The sequence below is a fragment of the Manacus vitellinus genome, unplaced genomic scaffold (assembly GCF_001715985.3).
Source record: "Manacus vitellinus isolate BGI_N305 unplaced genomic scaffold, ASM171598v3 scaffold_27_pilon, whole genome shotgun sequence".
Lineage (NCBI taxonomy): Eukaryota > Metazoa > Chordata > Aves > Passeriformes > Pipridae > Manacus > Manacus vitellinus.
Window position 1 is genome coordinate 2,123,354 of NW_021940039.1, and position 17,386 is coordinate 2,140,739.

Sequence of the window (17,386 nt, forward strand, 5' to 3'; positions counted from 1 at the left end):
ACAACCACCCCCACGTAAAAGCATCGATCACAGAAGTTTATTTTAAGGAAGTACTCAAAAAAATAATTGTATTTAAAACCTCCATGTGTTTGGCAACAGGTCAGGGGACAAGTCCAGCCTTGTAACAAGGTTTCTGTAAAGTCAAAATTGGCCAAGAGCTGAGCACTTAAATAGGAGGTTGTTTTGGGCACATTTAAATACTCATTTAAAATAGTTTGTTTTTTTAAAAAAAAAACACAACATATACATAAACCTGTTCTTCAGTTGTACAAAACCTTCACAGCACAGTGCAGGCCCTGCAGCAGCTCCTGTGGGCAAAGGCCTTGTCAGACAGGGCTCACACAGTGAGGTAGGAGAAGTCTTCAGAGGTGGCAGCTGAGGGCCCATGGCCAAGCTGGGGATGTGCTCTGAGCTCTTCCAATGTGAAGCCACTTTTCAAGTACCAATTTTAACTTCAGCTGGTCCAAAAGAACAGTTCTGTCCTGGGCTGCTGTGAACCAGCCCTAGCAGAGGTTCAGCCACTGGGCTGGACAGTTCCTAAGCCAAAAATGTGTTACTGAAAGGCCAAGGATGGCAAAGCTTAATGTTTAACTTGGTCCCTCTGTGTCCCAGGAGAGCTCCCAGCAGCTCCTGCCCAGAGCCTCCTCCTGCAGAACACACACCCCTAAACCAGGACAGACAGCACGGCACTGGGGAGGGACAGTGGGCTGGGAACCCCCACCTGCCCCTGTGTCCCTTGGCATTCCAGCTCTCAGGGAGGCTGGGACCAGGCTGAAGTTGTGTCTCACCTCTGGCTTCACCGAGAGACTCCCTGGGAGCAGGAACGTGTTGTGGGAGATCCTGAGACACTTCCCGGCCTGCTGGGGACCCCGGCAAGGCCTGGCAGAGAGGCCTGGGAAAAGCAGTAAAGTCAGGGTGATTAATGCCTTCAATTAGCAGAGACATTAGACTTTGTAAAAACGAGAAAAAATTTGATTTTAGAGAACAAAAGATTAAAAAGAAAAGAATAAAAAGCCCCAACCACTCTGAGGAAAGCTCAGCCTTTCCAAATACATCAGCTACTGCCAGAGTAAGTGCAGGGTTTGATCACCCCCCTTCAGAAGCCTCTGCCCAGTGAGAAAAAAAAACATTAAAACCCCGCAAACCAGAATTGCTGCCCACAGCAGCACATTACCTGAGTTCTTGTGGAATTCAGAGTGCTGTTGAGAGATCCCAGGCTGGAGCTCCTGGCCAGGAGCAGCGAGTCGGAGGCGGAGCTGAGCAGGTCGTGGAGCTCATCGAGCTGTCTCTGCAGGCTGTGCAGGCTCCCCGCCGTCTGCTGCTTCCCCCGCAGCAGCACCTCGGCCTGCTGGGCCAGGGACTGCCAGAGCTGGGCCTGGGCAGGGACAGGGGGGTCACACCAGGGCACTGCCCACTGGACAGGCCTGGTTACACCAGGCAGAGCCACTTCCCACCCTATTGAAAAGGTCAAGTCAAGCCCTAAGGGCTGGAATGTTCAGTCTCACACCACAGGCAGGGGGCAGTGGGTTAGGGAATTGTTTTTAAACTGGCTCTGTTTTGATGGCCTTTGCCATGTTCTAACTGAACTCCCCCATCACCTTCATGTGATCATGGGTAGCTCTGAACTCATCTGTCACATTGCTGATATACCACAGTGTGGTAGAAGTGAGAGAATCTTCTTGGAATACTCTAAAATCCAATTAACTGCTAATTAAAATTACTCATCTTGCTCCAGCCTGCATTGCCAGGCTTTTACTGTTTTACTTTTCCCCCACCCAAAGCTCCTGTCCCTGGTCACTCCAGAGTGGATTTGGCCGAGCTGGGGGAGGATCCCACAGCCCCGGGGTGTTTGGGGGGTGTGTGGAAGTGGCCCCGGGGCCGTGTGGCTGTGACAGGCACAGATGTGGCACCTTGAGCCGGTCCTCGTGCTGCTGGAGCTGCTCCCGGAGCGCCTCCCCCCGCCACTGCTCGTCCTGGGGAAACAGAGGCACATGAGCACGGCAGGGACAGGGCCCCCACACTTGGCTGCAGCACCAGCAGCAGCTGCTTTCCCAAAGCTTTTTACCATTATGAAGATACTGGAGATGTTCCACTTGTCTCCCCGGGACAGTCTGTCAGCAGCAGCAAAGGGCTCCCAGTCCCCAGACTCACACAACAGGCTTCCCTTTGCTTCAGAGGATGTTTCCAGATCCTCCAACGGGTACAGAGAAGAGGAGTTGGGAGATTTAAACCCCGTCCTAATTTCATCTTCAACCTCCAGGTTAAGCAATGTTGCTGCACTCTCCATTTCCCTTTGTCTCTCCTCCAGGGTTTTGACCTGCAGCACAGAACAGTCTCAGCACTGGGTTACAAACACCTCACCTGTCCAGAGGGGCTACTTTGAAAGGGTTACACCAGGACCACTACAATCAGAACCCCCAAAACCTCTGCCCAGCTGCAGCTCTAGTTCCAACATTAACTCTGCCAGGGAAACCCCCTGGATGGGAACAGGAAACTCCAGGACACAACTTGTTCACTTAAACCTTGCAGGGCCTTCCTGAATACTTTCCAGTTGCCAACAACATCCTTCTCTGCAGGACCCCGTTTTTAAAGGGCTTGGAAGCAATTTATAAAGGATTTATTAAAGGACTAGAAGGCATCAGACAAGGTGGAATCCCTTTTAATTCCAAGCGAGTCTCAAAAGCAGAAGCTGGCCCAGGCTGGCACTGACAGGTCGTTAAAGGCTCCCTGAGTAGCTCTGAACGTTGGTAACATTTAGTGATTTGCATAAATCATGACTGGTTATGCCAAGGAGGTGTATTTGTAATTGTGACAGAGCAGACAGGAGACTCAAACCCAGTACAAATGAACTGTCTGGGGGTGATCAACCCTCGAACCCACCTGGCTCTGGAGGTCCCTGTAGTGCTGCTGGATCTGCCCAAGGTCCTTCACGAGGCCCTTGGCTCGTTGGTGGTTCCTCAGGGCCACTTGCTCAGCTGTTGCCACCTCACTCTGCAAACTGGTGTTTTCATGCCTTTGTTCCTGGGAAAATGCAGGAAGATGCCTTTTAGTGGGAGCATCCAGTGCACAAATATGAACTGAGAGAACCCAGGCAGAAACAGGATTAAACAGGAGTAACTCAGGTTCTCTGCAGCACAGCCTGGAAATACCAGAGGTTGGTTGTGTCTGGCCAGGGGGGTTTGTTCCTCCTGTACAAAAAATGGGTGTTCTATCATTTTGCTGTTTAAAATAAGCCCCCAAACCTTCTCCCCTCAGCCAGGACTTACCTGCAGTTTTCTTTCAAGCTCCATCCTTTGCATGTTCTGTTTTTCTTTCAGACTCAAGATTTGTTTTTCTGCTTCTCTCCTCTCTGACACCACCAGATCTTGGAGCTGCTTTAGCTCAGACTTGGAGACTTCCAGTTCCTCCTGAAGACACTGTATTTCTCTGTCTTTCTGTTGTAACTGTGATTCTCTTTCTGAGAGCTGCTGTTCTGTAATTAACATATTTTAAAACCAATCCTGATTAGCAGAGCCTGAGCCATCCTGGCCCATTTCACACACAGCAGACACTTTTCAAACACCAAGAAACCAAATGAACAGAAATATCTGTTGGTTCCATTAGACTAAGGGCCCAGAGGTGGAAACAATTAATTTGGGCAATGACTTACTGCTTTTTCTGACAGTTTCTTCCAGAGCTGCACATCTGGACTCCTCCTTTTCCAGCTTCCCAAGGTTTTCCTCTGCCAGCCTGACTTTTGCTATTGTCTGCTCCAGTTTCTTGTGTTGATCTGCAAGTTCCTTTTCCAAGAGGATTCTCTCCTCTTTCACTTTAGCTGTACATTCTTCCAGCTTTTTTCCTTCTCGCTCTGAACTTTGCCTGAGGTGATGGAGAACCTGCCAGAAAACCCCCCACTCAGAGCTTGAACACCAAGGAGAACAATAACCACCTCTAAGAAACATTACAGAAGCTAAAGCAGCATAAATTGGAAAGAGCTGGATGAGCTTTAAGGTCCCTCCCAAGCCAAGCCAGGCTGTGGTTGTTTGTAAACTCTCCCCACACTTTTTGGCTGCCTTACTTTCCAGCTCAGGGGAAGTGAGGCAAGTCAGGGGGCTCGTTACCTCTTCCTGTTCAGCCAGTTCTGTTTCCTTCTCTTCAATCTTTTTCTGGAGCTCCTCCAATTGGTTCTCCCTCTTCCTCTGCCTCTCCTGGTGATCCTTACGCTTCCTCAAATACTCCTGGATGTCTCCCCTCAGGGCTGCCTGCTCCCTCAGCAGCTCCTCCTGCTGCCTCGTGTTGTTCTTCAAATCCTGCAACACAAACCAAACCCGGGTGAGAGGAGGAGCTGGTGAGAGGAGCAGCTCTCTGGCCAGAAGGGTTGTGTTTGAGAACACAACTCACCAACCCTGGTCACCCTGAGCATTTCCTTCCATGCAAACCACCCGAGTGGACTGACACAGCAGGAACCACCAGGGGAGAAACCAGGGCTGGCTGGCTGGTTGGTTTTAAAGTATCTTCTTAAAAAACAATCAAACCCACCCCAGCCTCAGTTTCTGAGCTCTGCCAGGCTCTGAGGCTGAGCTGGAGTGCCCAGACAAACAGGGGAGGGGCTGTGCCTGCTGTGCCTCAACCTCCTCCCCCTGTGACAATAAATTCGTGTTTCACTAAAACCAACCTGTGCCACTACTCGGAGCTGCTCCCTGGAGTCACTCAGTTCTCCTTTCACTGTTTCCAGTTCTTCCTTTTTTCCTAGAAAACATATTTGGCAACAAGAGTCTTTCAATCAGCAGTCTGAAATCCCTGCACACAGAAATTCTCTCTTAAGTGAAGAATGAACAATAGAAACAGTTTCTAAAATTTCCATCTTTTTGACACTTTCTGCCTGGAGACATCTGAGCATGTTGGATATTTAATATCAGACACCTGAGTTAAAGTGTGTCTTTTAACACAATTTCTCTTGGAATGTATTACAGCTTAAACCCAAAAACTGATCTTTACCTTGAAGATCCTCCTGGACAGCAACAATCTCTCCATTCAGTGATTTCTTCTGCTTGCTCAGTAGCTCCACCTCCTGCTGCAGGTTCTTAACCTTCAGTTCCATTTTTTCTGCATTGGACAGGGCAGTTCTGCTGCTGTCTTCAGCAGCAGTTAAGTCTCTGTAAAATGAGAATAGATATTCTTGGTTGGTTGAAAATCCTTAAAAAATGTCAGTGAAATCTCCTCAGCCCAAGGGGGTGGTACCCAGCAGTCAGAGCAAGACAAATGTCCCGTTCCAAGACTCAACATTTGACTTTTTTAACATTTCTTGTGGCAGTGCCAGGATATAACAAATGCTGTTGAATTCACCAGCTCCACTGCTGAGTATTTTCTCTAAGTTATTGCATTCAGGCTTAAAATAAAACCTCCCCAGGACAGAAGGAGCTGCACATTCTGTATAATTGGGCACCTCAAAGTTACAGCTGTATTTTTAATTCCAACAAACAGGCACTCAAAGCACTTCCCAGCCCTTCTGAGCTTTGCAGCAAGAAAATATCCCCCCACCTTCTGGTTTGTGACAACCTCTTCTCCAGACTCCAGGAGTCTTCCTGGAGCTTTTCCTTCTCCTTAGCCAGGGCCTCGAGGTTGTTCTGCAGAGTTTGCATTTGGGAAACCAGCTGTTGGTTCTCCTGCCGGTCCTTCTCGAGGAGCTGTTCCTGCCTCTCCACTTCCCCTTGCTGGCACTGAAAGAACCTCTGAACCTTCTCCAGTTTTAGCTTCTCCTGCAAAACCAAAAAAAAAAAACAACAGGCATTTTGAACATGTTTCTATGATCCAGAAGGAGAACAAGTATTAACACCCTGCAGCAGTTCAGAAACCTTGCTGGGTTGGAGGGGATTTGTGAGGAAGGTTAGGATGGAAATGAGACTCACCCTGTGCAAGTGAGGACACAAAGAGAATCCAGAGAAAAAGACTCTGGAAGCTCAACCTAAGGAAACTGTTCCCATCATCCAACAGCCACAGAAGAGCCTTCTGTCTGTCTGCCCCCTCTCTCCCCCCATGCACCAAAAAATCCCATTATTTTAAAGGGTCTAAGCAGACTTAAGGCTTTTCTGTGATAAGCTGAAATCAGATTAGGAACTGATTGATTTAAAAGCATCAGGACTCTTACCCAGAGCTTCACAGAACCACAGAACCTCTCCCAGTCCCTGTATCAGCTCCAGAGGCAACACTCACCTCCAGAATTGCCACCTGAGTCTTCTCCAGCTCATTGACCTTCTGCTCATGCTGCAGTTTCAAACCTTGAAGTTCGTTCTTTTCAAGCTCCAGCATTTCCACAACATGTTTCAGTTCTAGAAAGGTGAAATAAATAAAGGTTATTGGATCAGGATGAGAGAAGAACTCTGTGTGTTTCTTTTCTCTCAAAACAGCAGTGAGTAAATGCAGGGACATACCCATCTTGTGCTTGGTGATCTGCCCAAGGATTCCTTGAAGGTTTTCTTCCTCCTTTCTAATATCCTTGTTCAGGAATGAAAGCTGTGCTCTTTTCCCACTCAACTGGGCATCCAGTTCTTTCCTCTCAACATTAAGCTCTTCCAAAACTACTTTTATTTCCTGTGGAAATGTATCAGTGTTACAAGGAATGTCATTATTTGCAATCCTTTAAATAGAAGGTGTAAATACTTATAACATTATTTAAGTCTGTCATCAATATTCTGCTCCATTTAATTCCATTATACTGTTTAACAAACAAAAAATACAGAATGTTTAGGTTAAAGTCTTGCTTGTTGATTATTTACAGTAATTCTGTAAAGGTTTTGATCTACAAGTCTGACACTGTCATTGCAGTGAATAACAGCCATTAAAATGAACTCAGACAGGAAGCCCCCATGAAAAAAACCAAACCACAAAATATAATTAACCTTATACTTTGTTTTTATTTCAGAAAGGAAGCACAGAATCCTCTCAGTGCAAGTGGGGCTGGGCACAGGCAGCTGTGTTGTGTTTGACACACACTGATCACACTGACTTGCTTCAGCAGCTGCTCATCTCAGCAACAGGAAGTCATTAATGTCATTTAGTTCTCAGGAGACCAATTCTGTCAGAATTACTGGACCTGGGGAGTTCTTAGTTGTGCATCTGGACCAAGCTTTTAGTCACACAAACCCATAAACTTGCCCGTTTATTTTTCATAACCCCATTTTTCAGTGGGTTTGGGGAGGTGGCAGAAAGCCAAACTGACTTTGTGGAAACTTCATGGAATGTTTTTGCTACTTCAGTTCTTTTTCTCAAGTGAACTGGGAGCTGATTTGGAACAGACTCACCCTTATCTGGCGCAGTTTCTCGTGGGCTTCTGTCTCTCCATCCCGAAGGGCTTCCTTGAGGTCCCCTTTCTTTAGGGAAATGCAGTCCTGCAGGACATGGAGCTCTTCTGTCCTCTGCTTCACCTGCTGCTCCAGGAACAGGAGCTCTTGCTGCTGAGCAGAAATCTACAGAGTACAAGGTTAACAGAAGAATCAGCTGGAAGATTCTGGTTTTGTGGCTTCACACACGAACAAGAACAAGTGACTTAAGACTTCTCAGCCTTCAGTTCCATCAGAACCAATAAAATTGAGAGCCCAGGGTCAGTAAGCTGAGCTTTACCTGATCTTTCAGTGTTTCCAGTTCTGTTTTCTTGCTTTGCACAAGGCTTTCTGCTTCTCTGATGATCTGGAGGTGATGGTCCTCATTGCCTTCTGCCAGTCTAATATCTCCCTGAAGCTTCTGAAGACTGGGAGGGAGGATAAAAACATGTGTCAAAAGAGGAGAGAATATTTAAGGCAGTGACTTATTGGAGGGAGACTTCTTTATTTAATCTAATGCAGTTTATGGTAAATTCTAACCCCTTACCTTTCAGAGAGCATTTCTATCTTCTGGTTCAGTGACTGGAACTCAGAGTCTCTTGCAGCCACCATTTGGTTGATTTCCTTCAAAATACCTTCTTGTTCCCTCTTGTACTGTTCCAAATCCTTTGTATCTGCCTGTAATAACCTAAAAAAGGATTTTTACCTTTTTATATTAATATCTGAACAGCTCTCCCTCTCCAAAAGTACTACTTTGATACTGGAAAGCATCTAATCCTTCTCCTCATCCCCCTGGGACACAGACCCACAAGAACAGTGTACCTGAGTTGCTGAGCAGCTTTCACAAGTTTAGTGGCCATTTCCTGAGCCCTCTGCTCCAGCTCCTTTGCCTCTGACTCGGTGCAGGACAGATGCTCTTTGGCACGACTGTACTTCTGAAGAGTCTCTTTAGTCTAGAGAAAAATTGAAAACTGAGACAATACATCCCATCTTGTGATTTCCACATTCATATCCTGCAGTCAGCTGTTGGAAAGGGACCTCCTGGCTTGAATATTCCACCTGAGCCTTCTCCCTCTCTACCATAAAGTAGAACCTTTTGTCTTGGCCAGAGCAGGACACCTTCCTCCTCTTTGGCAGGGACTAAAACATTTTCTTTTAGCACAGGCTATCCCACGACTTATTTTAATAGAAGCATTTTAAGAGGCTTCAGGTTATCCACGTGAAAATGAACTGCTTAGACAACCAAAAACCCTCTGCCTAAAGTAACCAATGCAACACTTAAATCATTCTGCTCTCAGTTCTGGCTTTCTCACCTTCCCCCTGGTGCTCTCCAGTTCCACCTGAGCCTCTGAGAGGAGCCTGTCTGCCTCCCTGAGCTCAGCTCTGCGCTTCAGGAGAGTCTTCTCCACACACTCAATCTCCTCTGCAACGTCCTCCTGGTGCCTCAGAGACCTTTCCAACTGCAGCTCTGCCAGCAGGTTGTCGGGGTGCCCGTCAATGAAGTCCCTAAAAGGTCGGGGAGGAAAAACATGGAATTAAAATACAAAACCCCCAGAGGCCTGGAGCCTCCTGGAATTCTGTGAATGAGTCAAAACTGACTTTTACTGGGCAAGAGTTCAGTTATTTCCAGTGCTGACTCCCAGTGCACTCCATGCAGTCCCTCACCTGCGCCTGCTCTGCCTCTGAGCCGCTCGCCGCAGCTCTGCCACCTCACACTCCAGCTCTGCCCTTTCGTGCTCAAGCTCTTCAACATTTTGAAGCAGTTTCTCCACCTCTCTCTTGTATTTCTGCTCAGCTGCCTCTGAGCACCTCTCTTTGTATTTCTGAGACTTGAGGTAGCACACGGTGTCCTCCAGCCTCGACACTTCGCTCTCCTGCACACGGGGAACACACCAAGAAAATCAACATCCATGTTCTGGTTCCATCCTCCCAAGGCTCAGGAGCAGATCCAGAACCTTCCCAGCACAGGGATTTTTTTTTCTAATCCATTTGTCAGCCAGTTCCCCCCTGGTTCTTACCAAACTGTGGTGTTCAGGCACGTTGCAGTGGAGCACTCCCAGGGGAACGAGAGGGACGGTGCAGTTGGGAGGCAGAGGGCCATAAACCACCTGGGCTCCCAGGGGAGGAGGGCCATGGATGATGGAGCCAGGAGCAACTGCTCCTCCACTGGCTGCTGCAGGAGGGGGGCCAGAAACCCCTGTTCCCTGAGGGGCAGGGGCACCATCTGGAAGGGCAGTGTAAAGAACTGTGCCAGGAGGTGGCACAAAGGGAGGCTCTTCCAGAACAGGAGTTCCTACATTTCCTTCACCATCTTCTTTTGCTCTTCTATCTTTACCTAAAAAAAAAACAACAAACAAAACCCAAACCACAGCCTAGTTTAAATCATTTTTTCAGTAGTTTAAATCATTTTTTTCAGTAGTCTTCAAATATTTTAAATTCTATAAGGTACAAAAACATATCAAATGTTGCTGAAACTGGATAATGAGTTCAGCACTAATAAGCATTTATATTCCCTCATGCACATCAAAACATTCACTGTGAACCCTTAGCAAGTCCATCTTTAGTGTGCTCCTGAACATCCTGAGCCTGTGGCACTGACTTACCTCTACCAGAATTTGTTTTGTATGACCTATTTCTGGCTGGGGAATAAACCCAACACCCTCCTTGGCTGGGCAAGTCTTCCCTCCCACGTGGCCTGTCCTGGACACTCCCTCTCCTGGCTGGGGATGAGCCAGAGCACCCCAAACACACTCCAGAGTCCTTTGTGCTCTGGGAAGCAGGAGTTGAAGCCTGAAGAAAAAAAAATACAGTGTGTTTTAATCTAGAAATGACAAATCATGTAAAATAGAGCATTTGTTGTAGAAATTCTAATGATTTTTCAGGAGCAGGCTACACACACACTCTGCTGGCTCATTTCCAAATATGATGTTGCTTTAAAAAAGGACCACTAAATATATTTTAACAATCTCTCTTTTAAACTCAGACAAATGCTCCTTTCCAGTAAATGTCTGTCTGTAACATCCCCTTTTAACCTTTACCTAAATGAATTTGCAGCACTGCACTTTGAAGAGCTGCCTCCAAATGTTATGTACACTGGATTCCTGTTACACACAGTAATGGCTTTATCAGGGAACATTTGGGTGTGTTTTGTTTCAGTATTTCTCTTACATGGCAGCCAATGTTTGTTCTGCAGTTCCTCCCAAATCCAGTAAGTTTATAATGCACTTTCCCACACCAAAAGGAAAAAAATCCATACCAGGGTTTTTATTCCTGACCTGTGATGGTGGCAGGTAATACCAGTATCCTCTTCTTTTCCAGGGGTCTGCTGTGCTGGGGATACAATCACTGTGGTGGGACAGCACATTTCTGAGGGCTGCAAGTTCCCCCTGTAAGTTGTCAACTTCATCTTTGTTAACTGTAAATTAATCACAGTTTTAGAGGCATGCAAGGCAAATAATTAAATAAACACTGCATTCAGCTTTCCCCCTCATTATTATCCTGGTAATCTGAAAAAATAATAAAAAGTTTAACTGCTGGGGGAACCAAACTAAATGTTATATTTGGTGACATATATACACTGGCCCTGGGAGGTTTGGCATTTTAAGACTGTAGAAATACAAGTTCATATCCAGGTAACTGCTGCTCGTTCTCCTCACACAGATCTCTGACAGTGTTCCAGAGCAGCATAAATTAAATTCATAGCACAACCTGTTTTCCAAATAGCTATAAAAAGTGCTGTTAACACAAACTAATGAAAATTAACACCTATCCTGTGTAGAGCTGTACAGGAAGGTGTTCTGAACACCTCATTCTCCAGATTCTCAGCTCAAACAGTGAGAAATTTGGAACAGTTGTCTTTTTTGTCCCTGCCTCTCTGCAATAAGAGGAGAGAAAAGAGAATTACCTGTCCCAATATTATCCAACAACCATCTTAAACGGTCGATTTCTGCTTTTTGCTGCTCCATAACTTCATTTAATTTATCCATTTCAAACTTCTGAGGGCTTGATGCAACAGCTTTCTCTCCAGCTCTCTCCATTTCACGCTGAAACTTTTTGAAATGCAAGTTTAAATCAAGGCAAAGCACTTCAGCTTAAATCAGATTGTGTTAAAACTTTTTGGCCATGCCCAATCCATCCCTATAAAAACTCTCACTCAGCAGAACACTTTGAGGGAACAAAATTGTTCTTCCCATTCCCTCATGAGACAGAGGCTCAGCCACAACCACGGGGAGGTGATTGAGTGAACAAGGAATGATTTTGCTTAAAAGTCAGGGAGGGTTTCATTTTGTTCTTGGGCAGGTGACAGGGGAGGGAAGAGCATCATGACTTGGGAAAACTTGGGGAAAAGGGCAGGGCAAGAACCTCTAAATGTGGCATTCTCAGAAACTCACTGATAGGTATTTTCCCATATAACATGATACAATATAACATGAACAAACATCAGTGCAACCTACTTGCTCTTCCTTCTCTTTGAGTTGTTGTTGTAGCAATTCTATTTCTGCTTCTGCCCTGGCCAGATCCTGGGCAGCACGAGCTGCCTCAGCACAGAACTCCTCAGCTTCCTCAATCTCCTAAAATGGAGATTTTTATTGGAGCTTTAGTTTGCAGGAACACTTCAAAAGCTTGCAGAGGTGTCATTGGGAAAAGCTGACCAAAAAGAAGCATCAGCCTGTTCTGGCATTCCAGAAACTGGCAAAGTTCATGGAAAACAATGTTTCTCCTTTAACTTTGCAGTATTTGTAGAGAGGAGGTGTCAGCACAGAGCCAAAAATGGTTCCCAGTTTTAAAACCTGTTTCCAGTTTGTGCAAGCACAAACTTCCATAGTCCTTTCTTTGGCTTTCCTATTTCCCAGAACAATGGATTATCTATTGCTTGACTTCTCACTAATAAAAGGTTTAATCTGCCTCTCTCTCCCCTTCCCTCACAGGGCAGGAACACCTGCCCATCCCCAAATCACTCCTTCATCCTCTGCATTTCAAACTCTGGCCCAAGCAAGAGCTCCTGTGCAGCAGGACAGTGCAGAAGGAAGCTCTGAAGCTGATTTAAAGGACACCAGGACTGTTCCCACTCCGATGGCATTAACAAGCAATTAATTAGCAATGCTGATTTACCTCAGCCCTCTCCTGATTAATCCTGAGCACAGTCCCCCGAAGAGCCTTGAGCTGGTTTTTAGCAAGGCAGAGCTCTGTGGCTGCCAACTTATCTGAGGTGACAATGGCCCTCTGCAGTTCCTTCAGCTCCTTGTCCAGACTCACAACCTGCAGTTGTGCCCTGGCATCTTCTATTTTTTTCTGAAAGCAGGAAAATGGTATGTTTGAAAAGCTTGAAGTAAAAAGCAGCATGGAAGGAAGGCTCTCTATCCCACTTTGTATTATATGCACAGAACTAAAGCAAGGACAAACCATAAAATTTAAGGAAAAGGAAGACATTACATTTAACCTTTTTGTTCCTGCCTGTATCTGTTTTATCTTAGAAAGCAAAATAATTCAGATGTTTCTGAGTCTTCTTTTCTGAGCAATGGACCTGCCCTCACTCATTCTTACCCTCTTCTCTAAATCCTCCAGTTGAGCAAGAATAGCCTCCTTCTCTTCATCTGCCTCCTGGAGCTGCTGGTCAGCAAGGCCCTGAATCTCTTCCATGCTCTTTATTTTATCATGTAAATGCTGGATTTCATTCTCCAACTGATGGACCTTGTTCTTATTCTGCCTGTTTTCAGCTTTAACCTGTAAGTGAAATAAGTCAGAATGAGTAGCCAGAAAGACTTTTTATTTTTCTGATTTAATTAAACAAACTTTTGGGAAATGCAATCACCAGCACACTTGGTACCAAAAGAGAAAGGAAAAATAACTGCTTTCCCCTGTAACTATAATATTTTAAGAGTGCCCAAGTTATTTTGTTAGTGATATGTATAGTGATCTTTCAAGAAGAAGCTGTAATTTTCTACTGATAATTCAATTCTTTGTTGCCTCTGAGGCATATTATTGAGTCTAAATTCTAATTCACCAAATAATCAGGCAAAAATCAGAAAGCTAATAAAAAATAAAGCCAGACTCCACTGTCACATAAAAGACAAAGTGTAGCAAAGCTCCATCTGTAATGAAACTTGATCCTTCATCTGCAAGTTATATTTGTTAGACTAAGCTGAAATACTCTTGTTTTAGTTGTTTGATACTTGCCTGTCTATATTTCTCCTGTAATTCTTCCAGCTTTTCCTGCTGGGATACCATTTCTTCCTGTAATTGTCTCTGTCTAGCCCATGCTTTCTCTTTTTCCCTCTCAGCATCAGCAAGGATGTCATTAAATTCCCTCTGCAGCTTTGCAAGGCTTTTCCCTACAACATCAGCTGAATTTGGGCACCTGAAAGAGAAACAATCCAGGTTCCGAGACAGAAAATAACCACTTGAAATTGTGATGCTCAGTACTGAAATAATGAAGCCTGAGACTACAGTGCAAGTTTAAGACATACAATATACATTCATTCTGCCCTGGGCAGCCTCTTCCAAGGCTTGACAACCCTTTCAGTGAGGAAAATGTCCCAAATATCCAATCTAAACCTCCCCTGGCACAGCTTGAGGCTGTTTCCTCTTGCCCTGTCCCTTGTTTCCCGGGAGCACAGCCTGACCTTCCCCAGCTCCCCACTCCTGTCAGGGAGTTGTGGAGAGTGAGAAGGTCCCTCCTGAGCCTCCTCTTCTCCAGGCTGAGCCCCCCCAGCTCCCTCAGCCTCTCCTGCTGCTCCAGCCCCTTCCCTGGACATGCTCCAGCCCCTCAATGTCTTTCTTGTCCAAAACTGCCCCCAGGATTCGAGGTGTGGCCTCCCCAGTGCCCAGCACAGAGGAACAATCCCTGCCCCTTTCACATGCACACATCTCACACTGTCTGTACTTCTGTTTTACTCACTGAATCTCTCCAGCCCCTGACTGAAGCTTTTGCCTGAGTTCATTTATACAAGCCAAGACTTCCTCAGGGTGAATTAAGTTCCCAACTGCATGGTTTAGCTGGTCCTGAAGATCTTTAAGCTGTTCTTTCAGGAGATTGTTGTCTCCCTAAAAAAAAAAGACCAAAAAAATCCACACAAACGTAAGTAAACAAATCCACAAATGATAAAAGCTTAAATTTTTAATACAACAAATACTTCACCTGCAGTTGTTTGAACTGAGAAAGGAGCTTGTAATTTTGTTGTTCCTTCTCTTCTGCCAGCTGTGCTTTGGTCTGAGCATTCTCTAACACCTGCCTTTCTTTTTCAAGTTCAGCCTGCAGGGCTGACAGTTCCATCTACAAACACAGAAAACCTTCAGATTAACACCCCCATTCCCAAGCCCAACCTGGCACTAAACACACACCAACAGATGCATTCCTTAAAACAGTAACAGTATAACAACACCTCCTAAAAATAAATCCAACAAAACAACCCCAACCAAACCATCTGGACCCAAACAAAGTTATAAAGCCCAGAAAAGTGGTGCCACCTTCCATTTGGGGGCACAACTAAACCAACAATTGGAGGTGTGGTAGGGAGGGAAGTTTAGTCCTCCCTCATCCCTGGGCAGGTTACACCTCTGGCAGCACCAGAGCTCTGTCCTTACCTGGCTAAGTTGTTTCAGTCTTTCAAATTCTTCTTTTTGCTGCTTGGCTTCAGCATCCCTCTCTCTCAGCTGGGCCTCCAGCTCAGCCTCGTAGGCACTGACCTTCCCTTGGGCATCTCGGAGAGACTCATTTATTTCTTGCTGCTCTTGGAGGGCCCTCTCCAGCACTGCAATTTCCTGGAATTCCAGAGTCATTTGAGAAGGATGTACACAGAGAGCCAGGATTTCTTAGGAATACAGTGCCTGTCTTCCCCTTTAACCCAGGACCTCACTAAACATTAAAACTTGAAGGGTTAAATGTTTAAGGTCAGGTCAGTGATGCTGCTCTGACTGGTCAAAAATGGACACTCAGGTTAGAAAGGTGGAGCTCAAGGTGACAGAGTGACAGAGTGATGTGTTCCTGGAATCCAGGCTCACATCAAATTCCTCAGGGTGCCAGGACAGCTCTAAATCAGGACTGACAGGACAGATCCAGGCTGGTAACACATCCCTGGCCAGTGTCCCACCCCCCACAGGGTCACCTGCAAGTCCATTTGTAGTGATGCCTGAAAGGTAAAACCTGCATTTCTGAGGCATCTCCCACCAAGTTCATATTTACTGTAGCTCTCTGGCAACTGGTTTTAAAGGCCAGATTCTGTTCTCAAGGTGTGGGGGCACATCTAATAGTTGTTACCATACCAAGTCCAGGGAACTGTGCTTCCCTAGCCCAAATCTGCTCACCAGCCTTTTGTTTTTTCAAGGTTACTCTTAGACATCTGAATTTGGGAAGAAAGGTATTAAGCCTTACTTTTCTCATATTTTCTGCATCCATGGCAACCATTTCCAGGTTGTTTTTATCCTCCTCTAGATCTGCCAATCTTTCTAGCAAAGATTCTTTATCCTTCTGCAACTTCTTACATTCCTCATTGGCCTGTTTTGCCTGGCACTTGACACTTTGCAGGTATTCCTGCAGTCCCATGATGATACTTTCCAAGTCCCTTTTCAGGGCTTCATTTGTTGCTATCTGACCTGCAGAAATGCAAAACAAACGTGAGATCCTTAAGAAGCCACATTTCTTTACAAAACCAACAAAACTTGCTTTCTTCATCTTCTTTAAATGTTTGCCTTTTGGAGTAAGTAATAACAACAAGTACCTGGAACCCAAGCAGAAAATGCCTGTGCTTTCAGGATTTCCCTGACCACTGGCAGAGTTAAAAAGAAACTCTTCTTAACTCTCATTCCTCCCTCCCACCTAAGGTGACATTTGTTACCTTTACACCTAAATCAATTTTGTTTCAATTTTTAAAATCATGTTCTTTTCTGGGATAGTCACTTTTACACAGATTTAGATGTGTAGGAAATGTATGCATAAATTTACTTCATTGACTTCAAGGCAGTTTTCAAACCTCATCCCTTACCTTAAGGAAAAAGGAAACAAGGGAAGAGCCTCACAAATGACCTTCCCCAACCCTGTACAAGTGAGGTGAACACACACAGTGTCCTTTTACATCAGTTAAGAACAGTTTTCCAACATTTTCCTACACATTCCCTATTTCATTTGCACAAAGATAAACAAAACTGAACCCTCCACTGTCATGTTTTCCTAAAAATAAATACTGTAAGAAAAAAATTCAAATTTACCATCAGTGAGCTGCTGCTCCAAGTCCTTGATTTCCTCAGTTTCCTTTGCAATCCTGGAGAGCATTTCATCCAGGCGACTCTCCAGCTGTTGGCAATGTTTGTTCATCATATCCAGCTGCTGTTCTTTGCCTGCTTTCTGAGCTTTCATGTGAGCCTGGTAATGAGCAGTTGGAAAGGGAAAGCAGGACAACATCAATATAGATTTAAAAAACTCCAACCAGTGTTTCGTCTCAGCTCTGCAGTGTCCCTCTATCAGCAATAAAAGTCACACATTGTGGTGTTTGGGGGTTTATTTTCCCTCACTCCTGCCCCACAAAGAACCCCAGATAAGCAGCAATCTGTGACCAGCAGCATTGTTTGGAGTCTCCCCCTTGCCCAGGCACGGTGGATAAAGCCTGCATTTATAAATCATTCCTCATGACTACTATCTCTCTTCCTGCCTTTACATTTTGTTCTACCATTTCCTCTCTCAGTCAAGAACAAACATGATTTCTTCCAGAACCTTTAATCCTGTCGTCCTGCATTGCCTTCGGAGCAGATGATGCTTTAGAACATGTCAGGTCAGCACTCCAAGGAAAATACTCTGAACAACCAGCAAGTCTGGCCAACTTCACAGTTAAGATTTACTTAAAGCAGAATATTTATTATTTTGTTAAAACATTTCTGGGAGATACACAGACTTTGGTCAGGACTTGATGCATTTAGTATGAATTAGCTGATTGTTTCAGCTGTATACAAAACGTGGTTGTCAACAGAATAAAGTGTTGTTTCTCACTGCTATGAAATTGCTCAGAAACGATTCAAATACCAGAAACTTGGGCAAGTACAGAATTATACTGTCACGACAAACAGCACCTTTTTGTCACTTCTCAAAAAGAATAAAT

General features: G+C 45.2%; 1 protein-coding gene across 2 annotated transcripts in view; it reads right to left on the reverse strand.

The window, feature by feature from the left end:
- Positions 1 to 15: 15 nt before the first annotated feature.
- CNTRL (centriolin) overlaps positions 16 to 17,386 on the reverse strand; it is a 27,702-nt gene continuing 10,331 nt past the window's right edge. The window contains exons 12-44 of one of the 2 annotated variants that reach the window (XM_018074407.2): positions 16,503 to 16,656; positions 15,670 to 15,890; positions 14,883 to 15,059; positions 14,437 to 14,571; positions 14,197 to 14,342; positions 13,476 to 13,656; positions 12,843 to 13,022; positions 12,411 to 12,590; positions 11,753 to 11,869; positions 11,203 to 11,347; positions 10,574 to 10,713; positions 9,902 to 10,088; positions 9,317 to 9,627; positions 8,964 to 9,172; positions 8,612 to 8,804; positions 8,121 to 8,251; positions 7,846 to 7,986; positions 7,600 to 7,726; positions 7,281 to 7,445; positions 6,411 to 6,570; positions 6,193 to 6,308; positions 5,521 to 5,738; positions 4,978 to 5,135; positions 4,655 to 4,728; positions 4,101 to 4,289; positions 3,650 to 3,875; positions 3,267 to 3,472; positions 2,881 to 3,021; positions 2,066 to 2,317; positions 1,911 to 1,973; positions 1,175 to 1,375; positions 789 to 892; positions 16 to 308 (exon numbers count right to left, since the gene is read on the reverse strand). In XM_018074407.2, coding sequence (XP_017929896.1) covers positions 797 to 892; positions 1,175 to 1,375; positions 1,911 to 1,973; positions 2,066 to 2,317; positions 2,881 to 3,021; positions 3,267 to 3,472; positions 3,650 to 3,875; positions 4,101 to 4,289; positions 4,655 to 4,728; positions 4,978 to 5,135; positions 5,521 to 5,738; positions 6,193 to 6,308; positions 6,411 to 6,570; positions 7,281 to 7,445; positions 7,600 to 7,726; positions 7,846 to 7,986; positions 8,121 to 8,251; positions 8,612 to 8,804; positions 8,964 to 9,172; positions 9,317 to 9,627; positions 9,902 to 10,088; positions 10,574 to 10,713; positions 11,203 to 11,347; positions 11,753 to 11,869; positions 12,411 to 12,590; positions 12,843 to 13,022; positions 13,476 to 13,656; positions 14,197 to 14,342; positions 14,437 to 14,571; positions 14,883 to 15,059; positions 15,670 to 15,890; positions 16,503 to 16,656 — 5,340 coding nt within the window. In that variant the 3' untranslated portion in view covers positions 16 to 308; positions 789 to 796. Of the gene's footprint in view, positions 893 to 1,174; positions 1,376 to 1,910; positions 1,974 to 2,065; positions 2,318 to 2,880; positions 3,022 to 3,266; positions 3,473 to 3,649; positions 3,876 to 4,100; positions 4,290 to 4,654; positions 4,729 to 4,977; positions 5,136 to 5,520; positions 5,739 to 6,192; positions 6,309 to 6,410; positions 6,571 to 7,280; positions 7,446 to 7,599; positions 7,727 to 7,845; positions 7,987 to 8,120; positions 8,252 to 8,611; positions 8,805 to 8,963; positions 9,173 to 9,316; positions 9,628 to 9,901; positions 10,089 to 10,573; positions 10,714 to 11,202; positions 11,348 to 11,752; positions 11,870 to 12,410; positions 12,591 to 12,842; positions 13,023 to 13,475; positions 13,657 to 14,196; positions 14,343 to 14,436; positions 14,572 to 14,882; positions 15,060 to 15,669; positions 15,891 to 16,502; positions 16,657 to 17,386 lie in introns of both variants that reach the window. The other variant, XM_029960543.1, reaches the window with a different exon arrangement.